Source organism: Vanellus vanellus, assembly GCF_965231255.1.
Source record: "Vanellus vanellus genome assembly, chromosome: 12".
Taxonomy (NCBI): domain Eukaryota; kingdom Metazoa; phylum Chordata; class Aves; order Charadriiformes; family Charadriidae; genus Vanellus; species Vanellus vanellus.
The window spans coordinates 319790-345084 of NC_138917.1; the positions used below are offsets into that span (position 1 = coordinate 319790).

General features: G+C 47.9%; 1 protein-coding gene across 1 annotated transcript; it reads left to right on the plus strand.

Moving 5' to 3' along the window:
- Positions 1–25073, plus strand: LRP3 (LDL receptor related protein 3). Its single transcript, XM_082489500.1, has 7 exons — positions 1–157; positions 5001–5048; positions 10736–10874; positions 20463–20671; positions 20955–22041; positions 23193–23325; positions 24234–25073. Exons 1-7 carry the CDS (start codon positions 94–96, stop codon positions 25044–25046), a joined length of 2493 nt encoding a protein of 830 aa, XP_082345626.1. The 5' UTR covers positions 1–93; the 3' UTR covers positions 25047–25073.
- The last annotated feature ends 222 nt before the right edge of the window (positions 25074–25295 follow it).

The following is a 25295-nucleotide window of genomic DNA, read 5'->3' on the forward strand; positions in this document are numbered from 1 at the left end:
CGGCCGCCGCCGCTCGGCGTAGAGGCGAGGTGAGGCGGGTGCGGAGCTGCCGCGCTTCCCCCCGCGCTGAAGGGCAGGCGGCGGCGACCCGCCATGGAGAAGGCGGCGGCGGAGCCCCGGCAGGGCGCGCTGGCGCCGCTCACCGCCATCTGCCTGGGTGAGTGCCGGCCCGGCCCGGCGCGGCGCGGCGGGCGGGGGTCGTCGGCACTTGCGGCGGGGCTGCCGGGCCCCCTCCGCCGCCGCGGGGGGGGACGGAGACACACACACCCCGAACCGCCCCCACCCCCCCCTCCCCCTGTAACGGGGCGGGGGCGCCGCGGCCGCGGGTCCCGCCCGGGTGGCTGTGCCCGGGGGGGGGGGGGGGGGGCGGCGAGCGGAATTCTGCCCGGTCCCTGCGGGCATCGGCGCTTTGCCCTTGGCTCTGAAGCTGCTGCGGCAACCCCGCACAGCGCTTTAAAAAAAAAAAAAAAAAAAAGTTTGTCCATCGCGGTGCCCTCTCCGGAGTTGGAGTGCGGAGCCGCCTCTCCGCCCCCCCGGCGGCCGGTGCCTTCGCTGGGCGACGGGCGGGGACGACGCTCCCCCGGTCCCCTCCGTGTCCCGCTCCCTGCCCGCGGCGATCGCTCCGCGCTGGGCCCCGGGGCGGGGGGGGGGTGTCCCGCCGGTGGGTCCCCTCCGCCCGGGGCGGCGCTCGGCGCCGGGGAGAAGCGGCGGCGGCGGGAGGGCGCAGCGGAGGGCCCCGCGGGTTTCAGCGGGAGCGGCCGCGGGTGCCGAGGCCGGAGCCCCCCGGTTCAGAGCCCCTCCGGTTGGCGACTGCTGCGCACACGGCGGTCGCCGGCGGCGCGGGGTCGGGTTCGCTTTTAATAGTCCCGAACGGCGGTGAGCGTCCCGTACATAGACGATCACAAACCGGTGTCTGTGGCCAGACCGCTCGTTCTGTTTTTGTTAAAGTTTCTTTATTTTTTTTTTTTAACGTCAGTGCTTCCCTAGAAAAATGTAGAAAGTTAAAGTTTGTAAGCTGCTCTGGTTACTTCGAATGTATTTATTTTAATTAGCGGAAGTGCAATGTAAAAAGCCATCTGAACTACAGAAGGGCTTGAAGGTCCGTTCTAGCTAGTACGACTTTTTTTCTTTTGCAGAGACTTAAAGGGATGTCAGAGATGTGCACAGCGTGAGGATAATGTCTGCTGTGTGGTTTATTTAAAGTTAGAGGAAGATGCAAGTTTCCACCGTATCTCTGAATTTCTTTTTTTTTTTTTTTTTTTGTGGCCTGGTCAGACCTTTGTTAAAGCTTTTGTTGTTGAACAGAAATGGCACAGTTATTGTTAAAATGACTAATAAGATAATAGAAGATTATGTCCAGTTTAAGTGAGAACACTTCTTGTATTTAGCTGTGGGCAATGCCAGGTTGAAAGATGAGTAGATTTCTGCTTTCTATGACTTCCAGAATTTCACTGCCTGGCTCTTCTTTTCAGCCAGAATGTTTAACTCCTATTCCTCGTGCAACTGACAGTAGTGGAAGTTGAGAAACGCGAGAGGTGGGAAGCTTGTGAGGTACTCTGCTTCAGTGAACCCATGAGAATATAATGCTGCTGCTTTAACTGTTTTTGTGTTTTACTTCCGGCCCATCTGTCTTTTCCTTTTGTCCTTAGTTTTGGTTCTTGCCGTTCTTTTCTTTTACTTTGTGTTTTCCCGTAGGCTGTGTGTGGTGCTCGGTGTCTGTGTCGGTGCACTGCCGCCGACCGCGGCTGTACGGGGCCTCGTCTGTAAACTGCTGCTCCAAAGGCTGGAACGGGGCTTGTTGCAACTCTTCTTTGATGAGGCCATGTTGTTTCTCGTTCTTGAGAAATTCTGGAGGACATAGAATGTTATCGAATAAGAAGTAATTAAAACGGCGAAGCTGGTGTCTCTCCTTCTGGCTGTGGGAAAAGCCTGGTAGCTGTCGTTTGGTTCGGAGGTGCCAAGATGTAAATTTCCCTTTTGATCCAAATAACCCCTTTCCCAGCTGAAAACCTCACCCTGGGAATTACTTAGCAATCCAAATGAACGGCGTAGTAAGTTTCCTACGTGCAGTTCAAGCTGACCGAACCGCTTCTGTTTTTTCTGGCTTTCCCATAACTCTACCCAACAGTTAAGACAAAGAGCCTCTAGTAAACTTTCTAGTATACCCCTAGCCTCTCACCTGTTTTCATTTTGACCAGTTTCTGTTTTGACGAGAGACAAGAAAACCAGCAGGGAATGGCTGTTCTGTCTTTTGGGCCTCTGACACGTTGGAGAGCCGAATGCTTCAGAAAATGCCGGTTTACGGCACTCTTGTGGTTTGGTTTGACGGTCTTGAGTGAGACCGAGAGCGAAGAAAACAGATACTGGAAACCATAAGCTTACTCGGTCGCTGGGAAAGTACCTGATGTGAAACTTAGACTTTATGTTAAAGAACCGTTCTTGACCACAGACTTCTTAGCGTGAAAGAGTTTGAAAATGAGAGCAAAGAACTGGCAACAGCAGCCAATAGATGCATTTGCAGAGGAAAAAAAAGCGTTTTGGGGGTGTTGTCTGCCTTGGGTATGTGCCAGGCCTGGTGTGCAAAGCTGCCTGTAGCTTTGCCCTTCTGGTGGCAGGCGTGGGCTGCCTGTTTAACGGTCCTCAGAAGAAAGTGAGGTGGCTCTGCGTGGGCCGATCCACCCTATCGCACCCCTTGTCTTCCTGCTGCTGGTGTCCATTGAGAGGGAGAGCGGCCCCCGTGCGAGGGAGCCTCCGCGTGGGAGCCCCTGTTCTGCTGTGGCCGTCAGCAAACCTTGGGTGGGAGACGTGGAAGAAGACCGTGGAATGGTGGTACAGACCCAAACGTTCCCATACATCAAACACTCCTTTCGGTGGTGGTGATCGTAGTTACGCAGAGTGTGTTCGCGTACTCTCTTTGGAGCAAACAAAAACCTTTTAATTTTCATGAAATTAAGTTTGTGAATTAATCTCTGGTTAGTTTCTTCTCAGTCTTTAACGACTGTATTACTGTGGCTACAGCAGTAGCGGTGCTTTAACACGGTGCGATAAAGTGTTGTGTGGCTGTTATGGCTGCGGCCCAGGTTTGTCACAAACACAAACTGTGCCGCGGACCCGGAGTTACCGAGCTGCGCTGTTCCCGGTACGGGGGGGTGGCGTTGCTCTGCGGGACGCTTGCTGACCTACCGGAGCGAGCCAGCGCTGTGGGACAAAGGAAGGAATTACACGGCCCGTTGCTGTTATGGTATAACAAATGTTACTGTACGTTAATTATGTAAGAAAATCAGTGCTGTTAAGGTCCTTTGAACATCGTGTTAATGCTTATTAACACAAATCTGCCACTCAGGCCTGTTTCTTCTCAATCCGCAGCATACGTACGCTGCCGTTCGGTTGCCCTCCTTGCCTTGCGGGTTACCAGGGGCTCAACCCCGCGACGGCGTAGCAGGAGCGAGGGGGAGCCGCTGCCTGTGCCCTCGGGGCAGCACCCGCAGTCCTCTGTGACGGCCGAGGCCGGCAGCGGTGGTGCTCTCTGGTTTGCAGGGCCCCAGGTCCGTAGCGGCCTGCGCACCTGCCGAAATCGCAGTCTGCGTTTAGCTCTGGCTTCAGGACGGAGAACGGCCAGCCCGTGGGCGTCCAGGCGTCCGTCCGCGCAGCACTGCTGTGGGCACCCGGGCTGCTGCGCTGTGGGGGCACTTCAGCCCACCACTGACCGAAAGCCGTGACGGGGCTCCAACGGGCGTGCTGAGGGATCCTGTTGAGCTTCTGTAGCTTCTGTTTCCACCCCCATAGCGGCAGTGTGCTGGTCTAGGTTATGCCGGAAGGCCGTCGGGGCAGAGGGCGTTGTTCGGTGATGTGTTTGGGGGTTGTTGAAGGCAGTGGGGGCCCGCTCTCCTACGTGCTGCCCCGAGACATAAATAGTGTTGTCAGCAGCTTCCCCGGCGACTGTTGGGACGGTTTCTCTTCCTCTCCTCTCCCGTTGTTCTTTTTTAAATGATTTTTTTTTTCACTAAATACTTGCCAACAGATCGACTATAAAAAGATTTAGGACTTAACATGTGCAAAATAGAGCCAAAGTGAGTGCTTGGGCTGGGATGTTGTAAATTGAGTTTTGGTAACCTTTTAGACCTTTCTAATTATTTTTAACATTTGTCGTTTTATTAATAGTCTGTCTTTGTAGATTACAGGGTACTGCTAAATGAGAGCAGGTAGTGAACACGCTGTAATCGTTAGAGAAGTGCCTTAAAGGATATACGGGGAAACTAATGTGGAGCTGCGTGTGAACGCTGACCTCTGGAGCAGCAATGACACAGGAGAAACTTTATTTTGGCAATAACTACTCTTACCAGGTCACTCTAATGGTACATACTGTGAGAGGAGGCTTCTCTTTTGAAAGTGAAGGGTATTTGGAAACTAATTTGTAAGTCAGATGCGTGTTGCAAGCACCGCCTCATCCTGTTTTGATTTTACCAGTGGGCCTTTTTGAAAACTTCGTTGCCTTTGATTAGTCAAGGTAATCATGCAGCTTTGGCAGTTTATTTTCAAGGTGACATTTACCTGAGAGGAACAAACTTTGCTTTATTCAGAGGAGACTTATTTAAAGATAATAATCTCATTAGTTTTTTTCCAGCATTTAAGCAGGTAAAGTGACTGTCTGTGTTGATGACTGTTTTCGTGTAATTGTTCTTCTTTCTTTCCCAATTAAAAAAACAAGCAAACAACCAAAACTACTGCAGAAGACAACTTAGAATAGGTTGGTGGTTGTTTCTTTTGGTAGCGTATTTGACAGATACTGAACTAACATTGTGTGTCGACTTTTTTTTATAGCTACAGTGAAGGATAATAGTTGATTGCATGACTTACCTGTGTGGATAAGCACAGTTCTTGTTGGAAGACTGCAATGCATTTGTACTAACGCCCCAGCAACACCTAGAAATGGTTAACTGCTGACTGCCACCCTCTGCCCCTGGAACCTGCCTGAACCTTATTTTTCTGTCTTTACACAGTGAATCTCTTCCTGACTGGGAAAATAGAAAGTGCTGTTACCTCATTAGGTAAGACATACTTTTCTTATTTGTATTTACTGTTCTTTTCGACAGTTACTGTTTTTTCCCCATGCGGAGAGATCTTGTAACAAAACAGTATGACCTTTGTTTGAGAGAGAGTAACAATGACGTTTTAGGAAGTTTAGAACTTCTGCGTCTTCCCGGGGTTACAGATCCATCGGTGTCACTGTGCTGGGGGAAAAATGGTGAGCTTGAGGCTAAGGTCATAGTACGTGCCGATATGTTCAGGGGAAAACTCTATGTTTAGGAAATGTGCCTGGGAATATCAAACCAGGGACAGTGGCCCATTCCCGGGGGAGCTAAAACAAGAATGTTAAAAATGTCTCGTGAATGTCAAAGTGGAAATTCAGCCAGGATCGCAGCACTTGGTGTAACTTCCTTCCCTGTAACAGTGCTGTGACTTACTGGCATCAGGGGAACATTGCGGTCAGGGTCCTCTTAGCGGTAAGGGCCCTCTCGTGCCAGTCCACAGTCGCGTTGGTGAGCGTACTTTATGCCCAAAGAGGTTGCAACTTAAGTTAAAACAGAAAAACCAAACAAGGGAAACGGGAGGAAAGGAAATGGGAAAACACACAAATAATTCTAAGACAGTGAGTTGATTAATGTCGGAGCTTGAGTGTTCGAGTCAACACGGGGGTTTGAGAGAAGGTTTAAATCAGGAAAAGGTGGTAGTTTTATGATTAGGTAACTTCCTTAAATTTCGCGTAGGGGAAGTGTGGGTGAACCATATAGGACGTGTGTTGTTTGCAACACAGTATTTCCATTCTTTCACTGGAAAAAATCCAGAATGCCATCTATGTCCTAGTCTGTTCTGCCTGGCTGGTTCTTCGGCTTTGGATGGAGTTTGACATGCGTTGGCTGTGGGTATGTGAGTTTACAAAGTGTAACGTAAGTGGTTATACAGTGTCCGGCCTACACCGGTGATACGGCCTCGGCCTGAAGTACGTAGTACTTTATCCAGTTGGCTCTACTGCTTTCTGATGCTGTTCTTTTGCGACAAACAGTGAGTTGTAACACGTGGCTTTTATTCTTTCAAGTATGCTGAAAACCCGAGAGTGCTGTAGCCTTCCTGTTTTCTTGTCTTGAGCTACTTTGTCTCCTGACAGCGTAACTGGAGCAGGCGAGAAAAATGATGACAAAAGGTCACTGCAGTAGTGTGATCCGCGTGCGGCGTCTCTGACCTGCGCGCGGGAGGGTGACAGGTTAGGGTAGCGCAGAGGACCTGCCGGCAGTCGTCTCGCAGGAGATGTTCCTTAGAAGCCCTGGTAGCAGCTGGGAGGAGCGCCCGCTGTCCTGAGCGCGTCCTGACAGAGCAGCTTATTACAGCGTTGACCTCTGTGGTAAGGTACAGCGCAGTTGCTTTTCAGAAAGCGAGTGATAGCAGAAATAATGACTTCTGGAGAACTCTGCAGGTCGAGCCACCATCTCGGCTGTGTTTGTACAACGACCTCAAGCCGGAAAAGGTGCCGCTGACGGGGAGCAGTCCCCCCCGGAGCCCCTGTCCCCGGGCGCGGTGGGACACGTCAGCCTGTTGGTCCCGCGCGGGGCGAGCTCAGGCCTCGGGTGGGCGCGCTGAGCCCTGGGGCTGCTGCCGGTTCTGATAGCGGGGGCAGCAGCCCCCGCTGGAGGCAGGGTAGAGCGAAGGGCGGACCGAAGTCCCTTTTTCTCCACGGGCGTAAGGTGTCTGCATTGAGCAATGTGTGCGAGCCCCCCTTGAGGGAGCGTCTGGAGAACGCGGGGAGAGTGACCTGCGCACCCCGGGAGAGCTGCCGAGGAGGGTGTCACGCCAAGTGTTCGGTTTTGCGAGATGGTTCCCCGTGGCGGGTGCAAACGGTCCGTGCTCCCGGCGCAGATGGCTGCGATGTGTCCCTCGGGACCGGGGCGGACCCCGGCGCGTCGCAGGAGGGTGCGAAACCGCAGGATTTATTTTCTGCTGGGATCGTCTGGAAATTTATTCCTGCACAGCTTAGTGCCCCCCGCGCCGTCCTCTGGTGGAGCGCGATGGCTGTGCTGTTACAGTTGATTTTGGAAAAATAGGAATAATATTATTCATCTAAGGTTTTGGAAACTTTATTGCAAGTATTTGTGGCACGTTTAACTGGCAGGGGGAATCTACTGCTGTTTACAGTAGAAGAAATCCATTTGATTATTATAGAAAGAGCCTCATTAAGATTTATGCCTGCTTGACAGAAACTCTCTGAACTCAAACCTTTTCTGGCATTTGTTTAAAGTTTTTTTTTTTTTAATTTATAAAAGATTCGTTATTGTCTGTCTGCAGAATTTATCTTTTTTTAAAAGTACCATCTCTGTAAGGTTTTTTTGGTGGGTTGGTTTGCCAAACCAAGGATTGGTATTCTCCTATATTTCTTCAGTAATCCTAAATGTGGCAAACGTAAGCCATTTGGGGCTCTTAATAAATTAGGTTTTTACTTCTTCTGGATTTGTGCAGAAAGGCTGCGGAAAGAGAGTTATAGAACAATTATTGAAAAAACGTTGTCACTGCTCTTCTTGTGTGGTGGTGTTGCTGATGGTAAGGCCTTCGGAATCCAGAACTGCACCTTTCTATTTAGAGACTTCCCTTTCCTTTAGATGTTTTGGCAATTTGAAAAGGCTTTTGTTTATTTTCCTGAAGGAATCACACTGTCCTGCCGAAGCCCAACTCACTAACACAATACTTACGCGTGTATGTGATTCTACAAACTTCGTGGCCAGGAGGAGGGAAGTCGGGTCCCTTTGTTGGCACTGAATCCCCAACGGTACGGAACTGTGCCCATGTATATTTTTTCTGTTTTGTTGCCAGCACTGAAGGCTTGCTTTCTTTTTTTTTTTTTTTTTTTTTTGTTACAGGTTTTTCTTTCAAAATTTAAGTAGGTGAAAAAACAGCTGCTGAAAGCAGTGCTGGGGTGCTATGCCCGTCTGCCCCGCAGCAGTCGGTGCGTGAGGAGCAGAGGGGCAGACGACTGGTTAGGAAGATCTATTGATATTTTGCAAATCCCGTAGTAATGAGCACTGGTGGGAAATGGAAGGCATCAGAAGCAGAAGGCAATTAAGTGATGTTTGGGTAAACACAACAGTAGTTTTGGGGGGTGGATGGGTGTGTGTCTGCAGTTTGCTCCAGCAGGCTTAGGGGACTGTGGGCATATCCTTAAATTAGTGCAATTATGTTTTGGCAATGTGAATTCAGATTAGTGGCCCGTTCAAATCGGGAGCCTTTGTAAGAGCAAAGCAGTTGTCCTTTTAGTTTTGAGTAGGGCGAGTCTGAAATGCTTATTGTGTGTCAGAGGGGTAAAGCCATGGGAAAGAACTGAGCGACAACGACCGTAGCCGGGTGAACTGCCCAAAATGGCCTATAGTGTCAGCGCAGCCCTTACCTTGCTGATGTCCTAAGATTTTTCACAGCTGCAATTCTTCTCTAAATTGGAAAATCTTTCTTTTGCCTCTTCTTCTTTCCATGTGCCACCTTCATCGCAGATGTGCAGTGTTAATAAGAAAAAGCATTTCTCGCTGGGAACCTGAACTGTCATGTTACGTCAGATCTACTGCTTACAAATCAGGAAACTATATGTTATTGCAAAAGAAAAAATGCTCGTGATGTTGCTTCAAAAAAGCTGGGATACTTCAAATAACTATTGCTCAGCATCTTTGTAAATAATTCCTAAAACTGAGAAACAAGTATTTGGGAGAATAGTAGCTCTGCTTAACTGCACCGATGAATGCGCGAGTGGAAGCGCTCACGCGGAGTCACCACTGTGTCAATGGGGCTTCCTCGGAACGGAGACTAAAATAAGCTTTGGGTAATTATGATTCCCTTCTAACGCATATACGATGAATAAGGGATATTAATCCGGAACAGTATTTGGTACAAGGGGAACAGAAATGTTTGCAGAGCTGTTGCTGGAAGCCCTGGATAGTGCTGTCTGGGCTATTTGCTCTTTCTCCTTTGTGCGTTCTGTTTCCTTCCCATTGAGGAGTTTTAGTAATTGGCGGTTAGGAAACGCAGTGTTTGCAGCTCCTTTTCTGTGGTCGCTAGCTCTGCGTCCTCTTACGCGGCTGTGACACGTTGATGCAGTGACAGGCGTGTGGAGGAGCACATTCACAGGCCTAAGCAGAGAACTGGAGTTGGGAAGTCCTGTGGATGTTACGTTTGCTTTTATAATTCTGTAATTGCATCTTCATCTCGGTGTTTTGCCGGTATCTAGCGTGAGGCCTCTCTGGTTTTAGAAATGCGGTAACAAAAGTGTTCTTGTTTTTGTAACTGCCTTACTGCAAAATACTTGTTTGGAAAATAGATGTTTTCATGTATTTATGTATTCTGTATGCTATTGTGGCCTTTGAAAGTAGTGAGAATTACATGCGTGTGTTTGATTGCAATGCCCTGCTTGGAGAGTAAAAATAACGGCTTTTTATATATTTTGCCTCAGGTAAGTTACCCACCTCCCGCTTTTTATATTCCTGTGGCTCTCACTTCAGAAGCGCCCACTGTGAGCAAGCGGAACGGTGCGAGGCACAGATGTCGGGGTGGGGGGACGCCGCGGCCCCATCGCGGCGTCCTGCGGGCAGCCCCACACCGTCGCAGCCCCGCCAGCGCGGCTGTGCCCGGTCCCCACGCTCAGCTGAAAATGATGCGTTTGTGCGGCTGAGTTCCGAGCAGTGCTGTAAATCTGTGGTTTATAAGGCAGTATATTTGGATGCTCCTGCACAGGAGGAAACTTGAGGTACAGGCAGCCTTTTTTTTTTTCCTTGGTACCTTTATAAGCTACGAGAAAGTAAGCTGCTGTCGAAAATTGGAATATTCAGCTGCAATCCACAAGTCATGCTCTAGATAGTCATTTGTTTTAAAAATAGTTCTAAAAATATTTTTGGAGAATGTTTAGAGTAGCTATCGCATTAGCAGAATTTCCCCTCCGGTAGCCTGCCGAGAGTACATTTTCCCATCAGAACAGCTTTCCCACTTGTCCTTGGAACACTTCACTTTCATTTCTGAATTGCTTAATTACAAATTATGAGTATTTGACGTAGCCTTAATTGGCCTGCTGTTTTCCATAGGAAGAACTGAAAGTGCTTTGAAAATACTGAGCTTTATTTAGCCCCGTTTGCTCCTTTCCCCGTCTGGAAAATTTCTGCTGTCTATGGCAGTTCAGAAGGAATTTAGAGTACTTAAAGTTCAGTGAAAACATTTGACAACGGAGTCCGGTTTACTTTTTTCTTTTTTATTGGGGTAACCGTGACAAAGCCTTCCGGTCTGCCGTATGGTTAGGAGGATAAACAACACGTCCAGGAACATGCTACAACAAAACGAGCTGCTTTAGGTACTTTTCGCTGAATATGGATTGTCTTCAGTCGCTGGGTGACGTACCCAGGCTCTGAGGAGCTGGTAAGAAGGATTTCTGTCTTGCATCCTCATGGAAGATCCACGCAGTAATATTGATTGTCGCCTTCGGTAGATTCATACAAGGTTGTTGATTGATCCTGCATTGAGATGCGGGTTATGCTTACCTACACTTAGAGCGGGTGTTTTAATTAAAACCGGGGCAGGGAAGAAAGCGGAGAGAGGACAAAACCGTTGACTCTCATTTGTCTGCGGTCCCCAGAAACTGATGAAAGCTCTTGTAGCTAATGTGAATTGTTGATTAGGCAAAGCATTAACAATGATATTTTTTTCCCCTTATTAACAGCTGCTTGCAGTGGAGAACTGGAACAGCACACAGAGAGACGGGGAGTCATCTATAGTCCTTCTTGGCCATTGAACTATCCTCCGGCTGTAAACTGCAGCTGGTACATTCAAGGAGATCGTGGAGACATGATAACAATTAGGTACGGTTTGATATTCCATGGAGATAAAGGACTGCTTTGGTGAAATGAAACAAAATGCGGGTTCTTATCTGATGCAGCAGTTATGGGGCTGTTTGTCAGCGCTACCGAGCGGTCGGAGGAAGCTGAAGTTGGTTACGCTGGAGCACGATCGCAGCTTGAGCACCTCTCTCGTTTTAGAAGTGTTCCACTGTGTGTTGTTTCTATAGGCTGCTTCTGACATCCGTTGTTATATATGCAAGGTGCTTCTAGTCTTTTGATGTATTTATCTTCCAGTACCCGGGTGAGATTTTGCCCACCTCTGACAGATGAAGAGGTGGGAAACAGTGATCTATTGACTCAGGTTAAATAGTCCCCTTTCTCGCCATTGCTTATAAGTAGGAATAGGTGGAGGCTATAAAACCTGGAACAGCCTCAGCGGGATATGTAAAATTCGTAGAGCAAAACCGGCTTTTTCTGTAACGTCTTGAAATGGTGCTATGTTTAATTGACAGTTGAAGATAATCATTGCTTATTGTTACTTTTTTAACCAAAAGGCACATGCTTTTCTGCTTAATATTTATTTCCAACAGAATTAAATAATAGTTAGCATTTGTGGCAAAATTTCAGCTCGTTCTGTAAAAATACTATTCAGAAAAGACTAGAATGTGTTACAAATGGTTTGTTGGGAATGTTTAGACTATAATAGCAGCATACTGCGAATGTGCTTGATTTCTCTGGGCTAATCGTAGTATCCTTCTCAAACCAAGAATTTCATATTTAAAAAGAAGAAAAAGCAGCAAATCTAGGAAAGGGTTTTTTGTTTGGTTTTTGGTACTGTTGTATTTGACACCATCTGCTCATTCTTTGCTCAGCTGCTTAAAAGGACTGCAAACCTCTTCAACTGCAGATGCTCAGCAATTAAAAACAAATCTGCCACAGATGGAATAATAGGAGGGGCTCCACCATCCGCAGTTCAAAATAGGAACTACTCATCAAAAGTAAGGAAGCAGATACCTGCCAGCATTTGAGAGCCATAAATAGAAACGCGCTTTTAAACCCCATTAAACTGTATTGGACTCGGGGAGTTTGTTCCAAAGCAGAGCCTGTTGGAACTCCGAGGAAGCATACCAATGAGAGACAGGACCTGGCTCTGGAGAATAGTGCTGCAGTTTGTGCTGCGAAAACACCTCGGAGCTCCCAGCCAGAATTAGGATTCTCTTCTGCAAGTAGGAGCGTAACCGAGGCTAAAGAAATAAAGGGAAGTCGGACGAGGAAACGGGTAACCGTGTGTGTATACGGTTTAGATGTGTGCACAGCAGTGATTTGTAAGATTTCTTCTTAATGGGTTTGTTTTCTACCCCGGATACGCAGCCGTGTCCTGCCCTCCTGCGCGCGTGCAAACGATGGCAGCTATGTGTTTGCATCCGAGGGAGCACTGCCGAGCTGTTACCTTTCTGACTATAAATGTGCTTGGGATGACTCACCCCGGCGTATGAAATGCAAAATGTTACAGCGCCTGAGGATTTCTTTAGAGGGTTGCAGCCCTCATAGTGCCAAGGACGTCGGCGCCAGGGCTGGCTTGCCTGGGCTAGCGTGGTGTAGGCAAACTGGGAACGGGGCACCAAGTACAGACATTTTTTCCTCTCAACAGTTGAGTACGCGTCTTGTCCTAACAGCGTGCTGATAAGGGCGTAGAAGAGTAGCGTTTTTAATTTTCCTGGGGAAATCAAACACAGTTCTTGCGATAATATCTGGATTTTGAAAGGTTTAAAAAACCCCCCACCTCCTTTGTGTTACGTTACGCTGAACGCGTTTCCTTTGATCTTGAATTCTCATTGACAGTGAGTGAGACAGCAATGCTATGTAAGTATCGTATTTGAGATACAGCAGGAGTCATTAAGGGATACCATTGCAGTTGAAAGTAGTTTTGATTTCCAAAACACTTGCAGTTGGTGGTCATTTTTTATAAACCTATTATTCAGCAGCTCTCAGAGGCGCAGTGCCCAGACCTGCGTGTGGATGTAAGACGCGGGCTCCTGCGGGCACGGCCTTTGGAAGCGTTCTCTTCGTATCTGCCTTTCATGTGGTGTATTGATTTTCTTCATATCCTCACATTTCCGTGCTTATTGTTTTGCTTTATAGTTTACTTTTTAGAAGTCCTCGAGGGAGACTTCACAAGAACGGGAAATACGCGGTTCTTTGTGCTTCTACCTCTGTTAATTACGCACGTTTCAGTACTGTCTTCCGAGTTTGTGTGTCTGGTGGAATGGTGCTGTTGAGACCTGGGAACATGTGTGTGTAGCTTCTGTTTTCCAGGACTGTGTTTTGTCACTTTAGATTAGGGTAATCAATCTGTCAGTTGTTGTTTTGGAAACAGCTTGATTTTTTTTTTCTGCCCATTTTCTCTGTTTTTATGGCTATTTTCACAGAAGACTACATAAAAATCCTGTAAAATCAGATAAAGATGTCATATGCAGCAACTGCCTTGTACCATCCTTCACAGGCTTTATATGTGTATTTTTTCCTCGTAGCTGAGAAAAAGATGGAAGTCGGTTTTGCTTAGCAGTTGCTGTTACCTGATGGTTGTAATTAAGCCGATGTGGGCAGAGTATAAATGAATTGCATTTTATTATGGGAATTTATGGGACCGAGGGTACAATGTCCTCCACGCTCAGAATTCAAGATAACACAATTGAGAAGTTATCTCAGTGACCCACCCAAGCTGCCTCTTTTTAATTGGGGCGGGGGGGGAATCACCTTCGTTGGCTTTCACTTCAGCGAGTCACGTCATTGGCTTTGAAAAAACAAATTTCCAGATACCATCTGAGTTTCAATTTCTGAGTAAAACTGACGCCTGTTCAGGTAAAGGCTCGCTGCTCTACAGTTGTATGAAGAATTAAAGGGACTGCCTCGTAGTCTATTTACCCAACTCACAGTATTTCAGAACTTGACGTGAACCGGATAAAAACTCGTAATAGCCGTTTATTTCATTCAGTTGCATGTGCGGCCTCTGAAAACACGAGCCCCTGTGTCTCTCGCCTAAGGTTACGCAGCGAGCTGGTGCTTGGGAGCTGGGAGCGGAACAGAGCTTTCCTGACTCCCGCGTCCTCCTGCTTCAGTGGTTAGGCAGAAGTTTTTAATGAGCTAATTAAGTCATCAGTTGTTCACAGTCTGCACTCGCTGCGAGGAGGTTGGCAAATAGAAGTAACTTTTCTTGCTTAATTGGCCGGTCTGTGTTATTTTGGGACTGTGCTCTACTGATCTACCCATAATATTTATTCTCCAATTTTTTTTAATGAGTTTAGAGGGCCAGATTGGACATTTTTTTTTAAATTTATTTATTTACTAATTACTTTCATTCAGGTTTTACATCTTCTGGGCCTCCAATGTTTTACCCCTTTGTTGTTCGTTATTCTGATCATCCTGTGTTTGTCCTTTTCCAGTTATTAAGAATACTTTTTTTTTTTTTTTTGCTTTAATCTGTAGTTGCTCGTGCTTAAATTACTAAGAGGGTTGTAGGGAATTCCCTACGTTATTTATAGAAGTACTTTTTTTTTTTTTTTTCTATCTGCTGCTGCTTTCAGTGCAGATGGTGGAAAGCTTAGCTCTGCTAAGCATTAGTTTTGCAGGTAGCACATTTCTTTTCATATTTACAGAGTGTTAATGGATATTTATGATAATCCGGTTTCATGACGTTCTTTCCAGCACCATAAAAATACTTGTCAGCTAGTAGGAAAATACCATTGTAGGCTACTGTTGCTGCACATGAGTAAATTGGGCAAGATTGATATATGTGGCCAATCCTGTAATTTTCTGCAAGCTTCTCGAGTCCTGCGCAGTGTTGGAGGTAACCTTTTCTTCAGTTTTACCTATTTCTGCAGAATTGTGTAAAAACAGATTTAGTGTTGCATGTGTCAGTTCACAACGAGTTTTTCTGAACCTCAGAGTCCGAATGCTTCCAGCGTTTCATAGACTATTCTTGTACTTTTGTATAACGTCAGGGGATTTTTCAAAGGACTTAGCTGTGGAGGAGGCATTCCAAAAACAAGATAGCGGGACTCGGTGCTTTTGAATAGCATTTTTGCAGAAGAAGGAAAGCATGCAAAACTTGTTCCGATAGTTTTGATCTCTTATGCCGGTCTCCTCCTCCGTTGCTGCGTGGCGCTGGGGGTCACGGGGAGCAGCGGAACAGCCTGAGGGCCGAAGCCTTTTAAAGGGAGTTCTGTGTGTTAGTGGTGGGTGTTGTACTTTAATGTTGTTAATATGCAGTTCCGAGTGCTGGAAGCAGCGGCACTGGGCTCCTGCAGGACGGTCCTCTCCCTGCCCTCTGCGCTCGGAGAGGAGAAGGGTCCGGGGCCACCGAGCGCTGAGGCGCCGCGGCGGAGGGGTGTTGCCCCATAAGTGAAGGTGTTGGGTGGAGGGGGTGCCTGCAGCCCCGCAGCAGCCGTGGTGGGGCCGGCGGGAGTTGAGGGGTGCGAGGGCCGGCGCTCAGTGCTGCCGTGCGCCGCAGCTTGCATGGGGGGATGGACCTCTGGGTCCTCAGCCCGCTCCCGCAGACACGTCAGGGTGCTTTGCTGGAGGGCTTAGTGATGGAACGGACCTTTCTTTTGCTGTGCCCCCCAGTCCCTGTGCTTCCCTGCCCAAGATGTTTAAAAATACCGCAGTACTGTCTGGTGCTGCGTGAGAAATGGATGACATTGTCCATTAGTACTCTCCGTTTCAGTGCGGCTTGACTCTGTTCCTTGTTTTAATCATGGAAAATGACGTTGGGTTTGGATGCAAAGGGCCTGAGACCTCCCTCAAGGACCATAACTACAGACTTCATTCAGTACTTTTCCAGAGACTGAGAGATGTTTGCACAGTCCTGCAAGCGGTACAAGTCCCTTATTTCCACTGTATACCATCACTCATTCAGCCGCTGGACTAATCCTTTTGACAGAAGAATCTGCGTTCCAGTTTGAGAAAGTTCAACTGAATAAGTGAATGTCCCTACGCTCCATTTTGTGGGCCGCAGCATTAAATTATTCTTTGGAAGACCATTGCAGCAGCAGCACCAGATCTAATTGCAGATGATGAAAGAAGTGAAGTAGCAGAGGTTGAACGCGGTATTCAGGACTCGGGTAAAATAAATCAGAGGGCTATATAATGTCACATTTGTGTGGCAGAAACTTCTGACACTAAACCTTTTTGTTGCAAATGCTCTATAAAGCAAAAACCAATTTTGCACGTTTATGCATGCACACATATGTATTCATGTTGTTTCATATTTCGTTACAAAGGAGTGGTTTTTGTGGTGAGGTTGGCTGATGGCTCTTTCAAATATATCATGCTTTTGGTCTTGAGTAAAATCACCATCAATTTAAATGGAGCAAAATTTTATTCCGGTGGAGACAATAGAACTTAAAAGGATGATGGAGTGGAGTGACAATGCCTTAGTCAAAGCAAAATTTGTTCAAAACATGTCTGTTGATTAGTTTGCATGAGGTAGAACATAATTGCTTTGCCTTTGCTTTTGCCCTTCGAAGAAGAAATTTTATAACTGCTGTTTTGTCTATTATATGTAAAACTTTACATTAGAACTAGAACATCTGTATTTCGGAGCAAGTAAGTTTATTCGGTGGTGTTTGAAACTCCTAGGCAGCTGTGATTAAGGTGCTTGTTGTTTTCTTAAAAAGAGTTAACTCTTGTGAGTATTCCGTACTGTCCTTTTCGGAACGCCAGGGCGTTTGTTCCGGTGGCTCCTGCGTCCCCGAGAGGCACGGTGTTTTCAGGGAGGCTGGTAGAGGTGCTGCGCCCTTGCAAGTCTATTCTGCCTCATCGCCCTTGCACTCAGTTGGTTTTGTGGCTAAAGCTTGGATTTCTGAGCGGAGAAGTGTGGGATTCTGCCCTGAATCTATTTCAGATCCGCAACTGACACTCGGGAAGATCAGTCGCCCTCTGCGCCTGTGCTTCTGCTTTGGGAGGTGGGGCTGAAGTCTCTTCCACACCCTTTATGATAAACCAAAAAAACGCCCTTTATTAGCAATGTACAATACTTCATTCTCAGGGTGCAAGTAGAAGATACTGTTAATTATACACAGATGCAGACGCTCCAGAGGCATTGCGGTCATCCGCAGAGGAGTTGGTAGACCAGGAACGTGCGTGGAGATGACTTCTCTGTGCTCTTCCTTTCTGAGAATCTTAAAAGTGTTAAACCTTTTCTTTTTGTCCCTCCCCTCCCCCCCTCTTTTTTTTTTTTTTTTTTTAACAGAAGGAAATGCATTTTACTGTAAGGTGCAGACAGCTTATATAGGCAAATCCCGCCCGGGGTGTGCCCAGTCTGTGGTGTGTAGCGACGCGGTGGGAGAATTATTTCCCCGATTGACAAAGGTAGCTCTTTTCAGCAGAGCGGGGAAAGGACTCGGCTGGAGCGCTGGGTACTGGGTAGCACAGGAGGACCATTTGTTTAGCTCTTTGAGGTTGGCCCTTGTACATCTGAAATAACTGTATATGTAAGAGATCAAAAAGATTTAGTAAATGATCTCATTTGTATCGCACGAGCAGACGTTTTGCAGTCATTCTCCCCCTTCCCAGTTCCGAGTTTCCATTTCTTGATTCAGTGGCTGTACTTTTTCTTAAAAAGTTTTTGGGTTTGGGTGGATAGGTATTTCTAAAAGTTTTATTCCAAAAAGTCTTTATGACAAGACGACCCTACAAACAACCCTCCCAAGTAGATGATAGAAACCTTTTTTGATGTCTGGTGCCAAAATGAGTGTGAGAGCACACCCGATGTGGTATCTCAGTAACGCTGTCCCGCAGCTCTTGCCACAGGCGCCACGTGGGTGCCCGTGGTTTCACTGATGCTGTGTGCAATTCCTTTTCACGCTGTAGTGCCTGTTCGTATGCTTTCTTGGTCATTAAACAGTTTTTTGCAGAATACCTGGGGCAGATGGCTCTTTAGTTTACCTTTGCATGGCTGAATACTTAAATCTTTTTGTTCTGACTGCACAGTCGTCTAAAACTTCCTTGCAAAATATGCTGGTTTCAGAAGCTTGATAAGATTGCTTATAGCAAAGAATTAGGTTCTGTGGGAATATTTCTTCCCAGCTGGAAAGGCACACGGCATGGTGGGAGAAAAAGTTAGAAAAGAGGGCGAATATATTTCTGGGTGGATTGTCCTTGCCTGCACATACGTTGTTGGACATCTCTTAATTTCCATTTTAACTTAACACTTTCCATGCTCTCTTCTCATTCTCTTGCTGATTTTTATTATTTTTTTTTTTTTCTGGAGGGTTATTAAGCCAATATGTTTGGCAGAACCTACAGGTGTGTGTAGGGTGGGTCTCCTGCATAAACAAAGTGGCCGGTTTATGTAGTTACTGCTCTTTCCCTTCTACCTTCAAAGGTCAAGATCTGGCAGGCGTTGACAGCCTTCTGTAAATACAAGCCGTATCAGAAAATTGTCTTTCTGTTTATCTTTCTCAAAGAATGTGTCTTTTGTGTTTGTGAAAAGTCCTTTGTGGAAGGAGGTCTGTATTTCGTAGCAGCTTTTCAGCCTTTCTGGAAGTTCTGTCTCAGTATTTGCATGAAGTACACACAAACTTCTACCAGGTTAATTTTGTGTAGCTGAGTTATATGAAAGAGGACCCGAATTCATTTCTAAGCGTCCTGAACAGTGTCCCCTTTCTGAATGAGTGTGGTTCTCTGTGCAGTGCTATTGCTGTTGCAGATTACTGAATGCAAATGTAATCAGTTTCATCAGACTGAACAAATAGAATTGTAGAACTGTCTAGGTTGGAAGAGACCCTTGGGATCATTGAGTCCAACCATCTACCCTACTCTACAAAGTTCTCCCCTACACCATATCCCCCAACGCCACATCTAAATGTCTCTTAAACACATCCAGGGACGGTGACTCAACCGCCTCCCTGGGCAGTCTATTCCAATGCCCGACCACTCTTTCTGTGAAAAATTCTTTCCTAATGTTCAGTCTAAATCTACCCTGTTGGAGCTTGAAGCCATTCCCTCTTGTTCTGTCTACTCTGGATGGTTCCTCAGCGACAGGTTGGGGAGTATTCTCTGGTTGTGTTGAGTGTTCTGCGAACAACTGGGGCACCTCTTTGCACTAGGTGAGCCGCTGTTGAATGATTACTGGGCTTGGGGCAGCGTCAGGGCTGGAGGTTTGACTGTAAGAGGTTACAGGCTTGTTTGCTCTGCATTTGCATTCCCAGAAAGGGAATATTTTCATCTTTGAATTAAAAAAGTAATAGCGTTAGACTTTAGGTTCCACGTCTGACCCTTGCAGTCCTCTTGTTGCCCTCTCCCTGCATATCTGTGTCTTGAAGAGTTTATATTTGTCTCTCGTATTTATCCCTTTAGGGTTCTTTATACTGCTCCCTATTGTTATTTTTCTCCTCTCTCGTCCCACAGTTTTATAGCTTTTAAGGTTGGAAAAGACTGCTGAGAGGTGGGCCCATGCGAACTTCGTGCAGTTCAACAAGGCCAAGTGCAGGGTCCTGCACATGGGTTGGGGCAATCCCAAGCACAGCTCCAGGCTGGGCGGAGAATGGATGGAGAGCAGCCCTGAGGAGAAGGATCTGGGGGTGTTGGTGGGTGAGAAGCTCAACATGAGCCGGCAATGTGCACCTGCAGCCCAGAAGCCCCTGGCACCCCGGGCTGCACCCCCAGCAGCGTGGCCAGCAGGGCGAGGGGGGATTGTGGCCCTCTGCTGCGCTCTGCTCTGGGGATACCCCCCCCCCCAGTGCTTCCTCCAGCTCGGGGGGTCCCCACAGCAGAGGGACACGGAGCTGGTGGAGTGGAGCCAGAGGAGGCCCCGGAGATGCTGGGAGGGCTGGAGCCCCTCTGCTGGGAAGACAGGCTGGGAGAGGTGGGGGGGTCAGCCTGGAGGAGAGGAGGCTTTGGGGAGACCTCAGAGCCCCTTCAGTGCCTAAAGGGGCTCCGGGAGAGCTGGGGAGGGACTCTGGGTCAGGGAGAGGAGCCATGGGACGAGGGGGAATGGTTTTAAACTGTAAGAGGGGAGATTTAGATGAGATATCAGGAAGAAATGTTTCCCTGTGGGGGCGGTGAGCCCCTGGCGCAGGGTGCCCCGAGAAGCTGTGGCTGCCCCTTCCCTGGGGGTGCTCAAGGCCGGGTTGGACGGGGCTGGGAGCAACCTGGGCTGGGGGGAGGTGGCCCTGCCCGGGGCAGGGGGTGGGACTGGATGATCTTTAAGGTCCCTTCCAACCCAAACCATTCTATCATATGATTCTAAATTAATCTACCTTCTGTATAATTTATTCTGGAATTTTGCTTTTGCTCATATCTGTATTTTAGGTATCAGTTTTATTTAAGGACTCTTGAGTAAAAGAGGAATCATCCTTTCAGCTTTTGGAGCTACTCAGTGTGCTTTTTATGCCTGTGAGATGGGTGCTTTTCCAAATTGGGGGAATTTGAGTGCCCTGTTTATATGTATTCAAGATACTGTAGGTGTTTCATTATCTTTGAATGTGATCTCTATATGTCAGCACTGCCTGGTGCAGAATGTCATCTGTTACAGCCTGTTTTTTCTGTTTGGCGTTGTTCCAGATACATATCCTCTTTGTAACTTGTGTTTTCTTTTGTTACTAACAGTTTTAAGAACTTTGATTTGGAAGACTCTCAGAAGTGTGCCGTAGACTGGTTGATGATTGGCCCTTCTTCCAAGAGGGAGGAGTACAAAGTGTGTGGGTCTTCCATACCTCCGTCTTTCATCTCTGCAAGGGACCACGTTTGGATATTTTTTCACTCAGATGCATCAAGCTCAGGACAGGCTCAGGGATTTCGCCTTTCTTATATTAGAGGTAAAACCTTACAGTTTTGTTGGCTTCACTTACACTCTGTCTGGCAAAACTTGAAGACGGTAGTATTTTTTGTTGACAGGAGTCTTGGGCCAGTCTTGATGATTGCAAGGTGTTAGCATGGAAACACTCATACTATTTCCACTTGGCCTTTTAACAGTATTCCTGAGGTGTACTGGTCTGACTGATTGACTTGTGACATCCAGGGTAGTAGACCTAAAAAGCGACATCAGGTTCTTCCAGAAGTTTTGATACCGACTTTTTTTCTCCCTGCCCTCTCTCACAGGAAAGATCGGTCAGGCTGTCTGCCAGTCAGATGAGTTCCGTTGTGCAAATGGAAAGTGTATTCCCAGTACTTGGAAGTGTAATTCCATGGATGAGTGTGGTGATAACTCGGACGAGAGAAATTGCACTGTCCCTCCAACAGAGCCTCCGTCCAGCATCTGTCCCGCAGGAATGTTCCAGTGCAGCGCAGCCCATTCCACCAAGTGCTTGATGAACGAGCTGAGGTGTAATTCGGTAAAGGACTGCAGTGACGGTTCGGATGAAGATAATTGTCCTGATCTTTCCTGTGGCAAAAGGCTGGGTAATTTTTATGGATCTTTTGCTTCCCCAGACTTATTCCGTGCTGATCACGGCAGATCAGACCTTCGTTGCACGTGGTACGTGGACACACAAGATAATCGACACGTTCTGTTGCAGCTTGATTTGCAGTTAGGCTACAATGACTACGTAAAGGTGTATGATGGCATCGGAGAGAGAGGGGATAAATTAATGCAAACATTTTCGTACCACAACAACAGGCATTCGGTGAGCGTGGAGTCGTCAAAGGGCCAGCTCACTGTCTCGTATCACGCCCGCTCCAAGAGCACTGGCCATGGGTTCAATGCAACCTATCAGGTGAAAGGCTATTGCCTTCCTTGGGAACATCCTTGTGGAAGCGATGAAGAGTGTTTCACGGATAAGCAGCATTGTGACGGCTGGTGGCACTGTCCAAATGGCAAGGACGAGGAGAACTGTCCCGCTTGCCAGAAGAACGAATACCCTTGTGAAGGAAACAGTGGGCTTTGTTACTCAATATTTGACCGCTGTAATAACCAAAAGAACTGCCCAGATGGCTCGGATGAAAAAAACTGCTTTACTTGCCAGCCAGGAAACTTCCATTGTGGTACAAATCTATGCATCTTTGAGACTTGGCGCTGTGACGGCCAAGAAGACTGCCAGGATGGAAGCGATGAGCACAACTGCCTGGTGATCGTTCCCAGGAAGGTGATCACAGCTGCTCTCATCGGGAGTCTCGTGTGTGGCTTGCTGCTGGTGATAGCACTGGGTTGTGCATTTAAATTATATTCTCTGAGGACCAGGGAGTACAGGTAAACATCTTGCTTTTGTGATGCTTTTAATAGCTGTGGTGGTTTGGTTTTTTTTTTCCCCTTTTTGTTTAAAGGAAAAGTTGATTGTCAACCAGAGAATTTGCAAAATACTGGGAAATCAGTCCCAGGAATTGATGACAATTAAGTAGCAGTCACTGTGTTTAGGCTTAGAGAAGAGTAAAGATTTTCAGAAGTAGTGAGAGGAATGTCAGCTCTTCTGTGATCTATAAGAAATATGCATTTATTGTGCAGCCCAGCAGTACCTGTGTCTGACCTAGATCAGAACTGTTCTGAGCAATTTCCTCTCCCCCTCCTCCCCCCGCAACAAACCCCTCGCCCCTGCCAAAAACCGAACGCTGAACTGTTCCGGCCGAGTCTTTGCTGAATCTGAGCTGGATAACCCCTGACCCCTCCCCGAATACTCTAGTTCCCAGTTCTATTAAAAGCCGTGTCCTGCAGGGGGGGGGGCCCATTCTGGGCAGGTTTTGCCTCCGCTGTTCCCTCTGGGGCGAGCTGTGCCCCCTCCCCAGTCCCGTACGCCTTTGGATGGGGCGTGTGTTTCTGTGCCTGCGTGTTGCGTGGCTCTGCCCTTCGGGACGTTCTGATGCCCGTCTCTGGTCGTACGTGCCAGCGCTGTGCCGTGCTGCTGACACCGCTGGTGTTGGCAGCACCGTGTGCTTTGCCTTCTCCCCTGATCGAATCTGCATGATTGAGGAGCTGCAAGACGACGGCCGTGCTACGTTGGGAGCCTCGGTGCTGGCGGGACAGCCGGGGCTCGCTGCAGCTGCGAGCTGCCCCTGCTGTGTGATTGTTTCCAGTTCTTAACGTAGTCTTTTCCAAAAATAACCTCTGGGCCCTTGCTGAACAAGTTAGCGCTGTTCTGGCGTAAGCTGTCCGATTGAGAAAACTTCAGTCGCTGCAGAGTCCAACCTGGGGCTGCGCCAAAGCATTTGCTGATTGGAGTCACTGATGCTTACACTCTTCCTTTGTTTATGTTAGCATCCCGGTGACATCTCATGGAGCCGAGCTGGAGGTTTTTATTTTTGCTGTGTGTGAGTCCCTCTGCGCTGCTCTTACACGTTCATGCCAGGCAGGCAGGGCAGACTGACGGTTACTTCTCTTCCATGTCTTCCCTCTGGTTCTGTTTCCAGAGCGTTTGAGACCCAGATGACGCGACTCGAGGCAGAGTTTGTGCGGCGGGAAGCTCCACCTTCCTACGGGCAGCTCATCGCACAAGGACTCATCCCCCCGGTTGAAGACTTCCCTGTGTACAACGCGTCACAAGTACGGAGACACCAGTGCCAATGAACCGATCCGCAGCCAAACCGCTGTGAATTAGATAGAATCAATCTGGAGCTGTATTCTTCCAGTAGCTGTGCTGATTATATGGAAGTCATATAAAAATGCGTATGTTTTACTTGGAGCCGAGGAACCAGCTACGCATCTCGGTGCTGTGGGTAGTTTTGAACACGTGAAGTGTGTTTGCCAGGGAACTGCGGTGAGATAAGCACGTACTGTTTTGCTGTACATCAAGATAGAATGAACAGAGACAGGGAGAAAGGTCAGAAAGTAAATAAAAAAAGGCTTTTCAAGCTGAAACTGTAACGTGCCTGAAGCGATAAGAAAGCAAGGCCTCTAGCAGTATTTTTGGGAAATTCTAGGATTATTTTTAATTTACAAACACATTGCGCTGGGAAGCCGCTGCCATTCTTCTGTTTCATTGCTGAGTTCTCAAAAATCCCCTGTGCCCTGTCGAGAGTATCCAACTGTGGTACAGTTCCTGGTAAGAGCGATAAAGCTCTTTTTCTTGGTTACTGGAGTGGAGGAGTAGTTTGCCTCTGCAGTTGTCATCAGCTTTTGGGGGTCCTCTGCTGTTGCTGACGGTAGAGGACTCGGCGGTCTGCAGTCTGGTTGTATAGTGGTGATCTGATCGTGGGAGTGGAGCGTCTTCCTGGGCAGACAAGTAGAGCTTAAGCTCATGAAGGAAACGCTCCAAGGAAGGGTCTTTAGGTACAGGCAGAGCCGTCTTTGGTATTCTTAAACAGTTCATTAGAAAACAGGCGTTTAAGGAGGAAGTGTAGGGATCAAGTCTGAGAATGCTGGCAAAGTGGAGATGTTAGTGAAAAGAACAGGGTTTAGGACAAGTCTTTTGAGTATGTGTGGAATCACGGTTTGTTACGTCTGTGTTACAGGCTTCTGTGCTGCAGAACATTCGAACGGCCATGAGGAGGCAGATGAGACGCCACTCGTCGAGACGGAGCTCGTCTCGGCGGCGCTTGGGCAGGCTCTGGAACAGACTCTTCCACAGACCTCGGGTGAGAGGACAGATCCCGCTCCTGACGCCCGCCCGCACGTCACAGACCACGCTGGGTGACGGGATCATCAACCGTGCTGACGGGACGGTTCGGAGCCCCCCCCCCTCCCCCGAAGGACCTGGTTTAGAGGCGAACGCCCGTGGCCCAGCCAGGGGCCTACAAGAAGCTGGGTGTAACAGCTTGCAGCCAGAGACTGAAATCACAGAGCCGTCGCCTTCAAATGTCTTACCGAGTACTTGCACAGCAGCGCGTGCGGAGCCGGAGGCTGGACGTGCTGATAAGTGTTTAGGCGCTGAGACCTCTGGCACTGAGCTCAAGCAGTCCAGTAAAGTGGATTCGGGAAAGACTTTCAGAGATCCTTTATCTGAAAGCGTTGCAGAAACGATCCGTGGAGGGTCAGCGTCCAGGAGGACTGCCCCAGAGGACAGTAGATTAAGCAGAAGTCATCCGCTGAGTGAAGAGCCATGCAGGTTACCCTTAAAAAAGTGGGAGCCTGCTTATTCAGACAGCCCCGTGAATGTTCATATCCAAGTGGATGGACAAAACCGATGTTGCCCTAACTCATACCGGGAGGAGCCTTTGGGTATTCAGGCGGCTTGTTGCCATTCTGTGGAAGTGCCAATGTTAGAGTCCTCTACTCCCCTCTCCGAAATCAATACCAGTGATGATGAATCTTTACTCGTTTGCTAATAAAAATTTTTGGTTTGGCCCTGTAAATTTTGTAACTTCATTGTTTATATGACAGTGCACTTTGATGATAGGTGGTATGTCTGTGCTCCCGACTTTGTCTCGTAAAACCAGCGTGCTTTAATCCCGCGGGGAGTACAGTACGAGACTAAATGGGAAAAGGTTTTGTCTTCGTTGCTTTTCGTGAAGCTCCAGTGGGGCAGAAGTAGGCCAGTATGCGATGTCAGGGGCTGGGAGAGCAAGAAGGTGTCA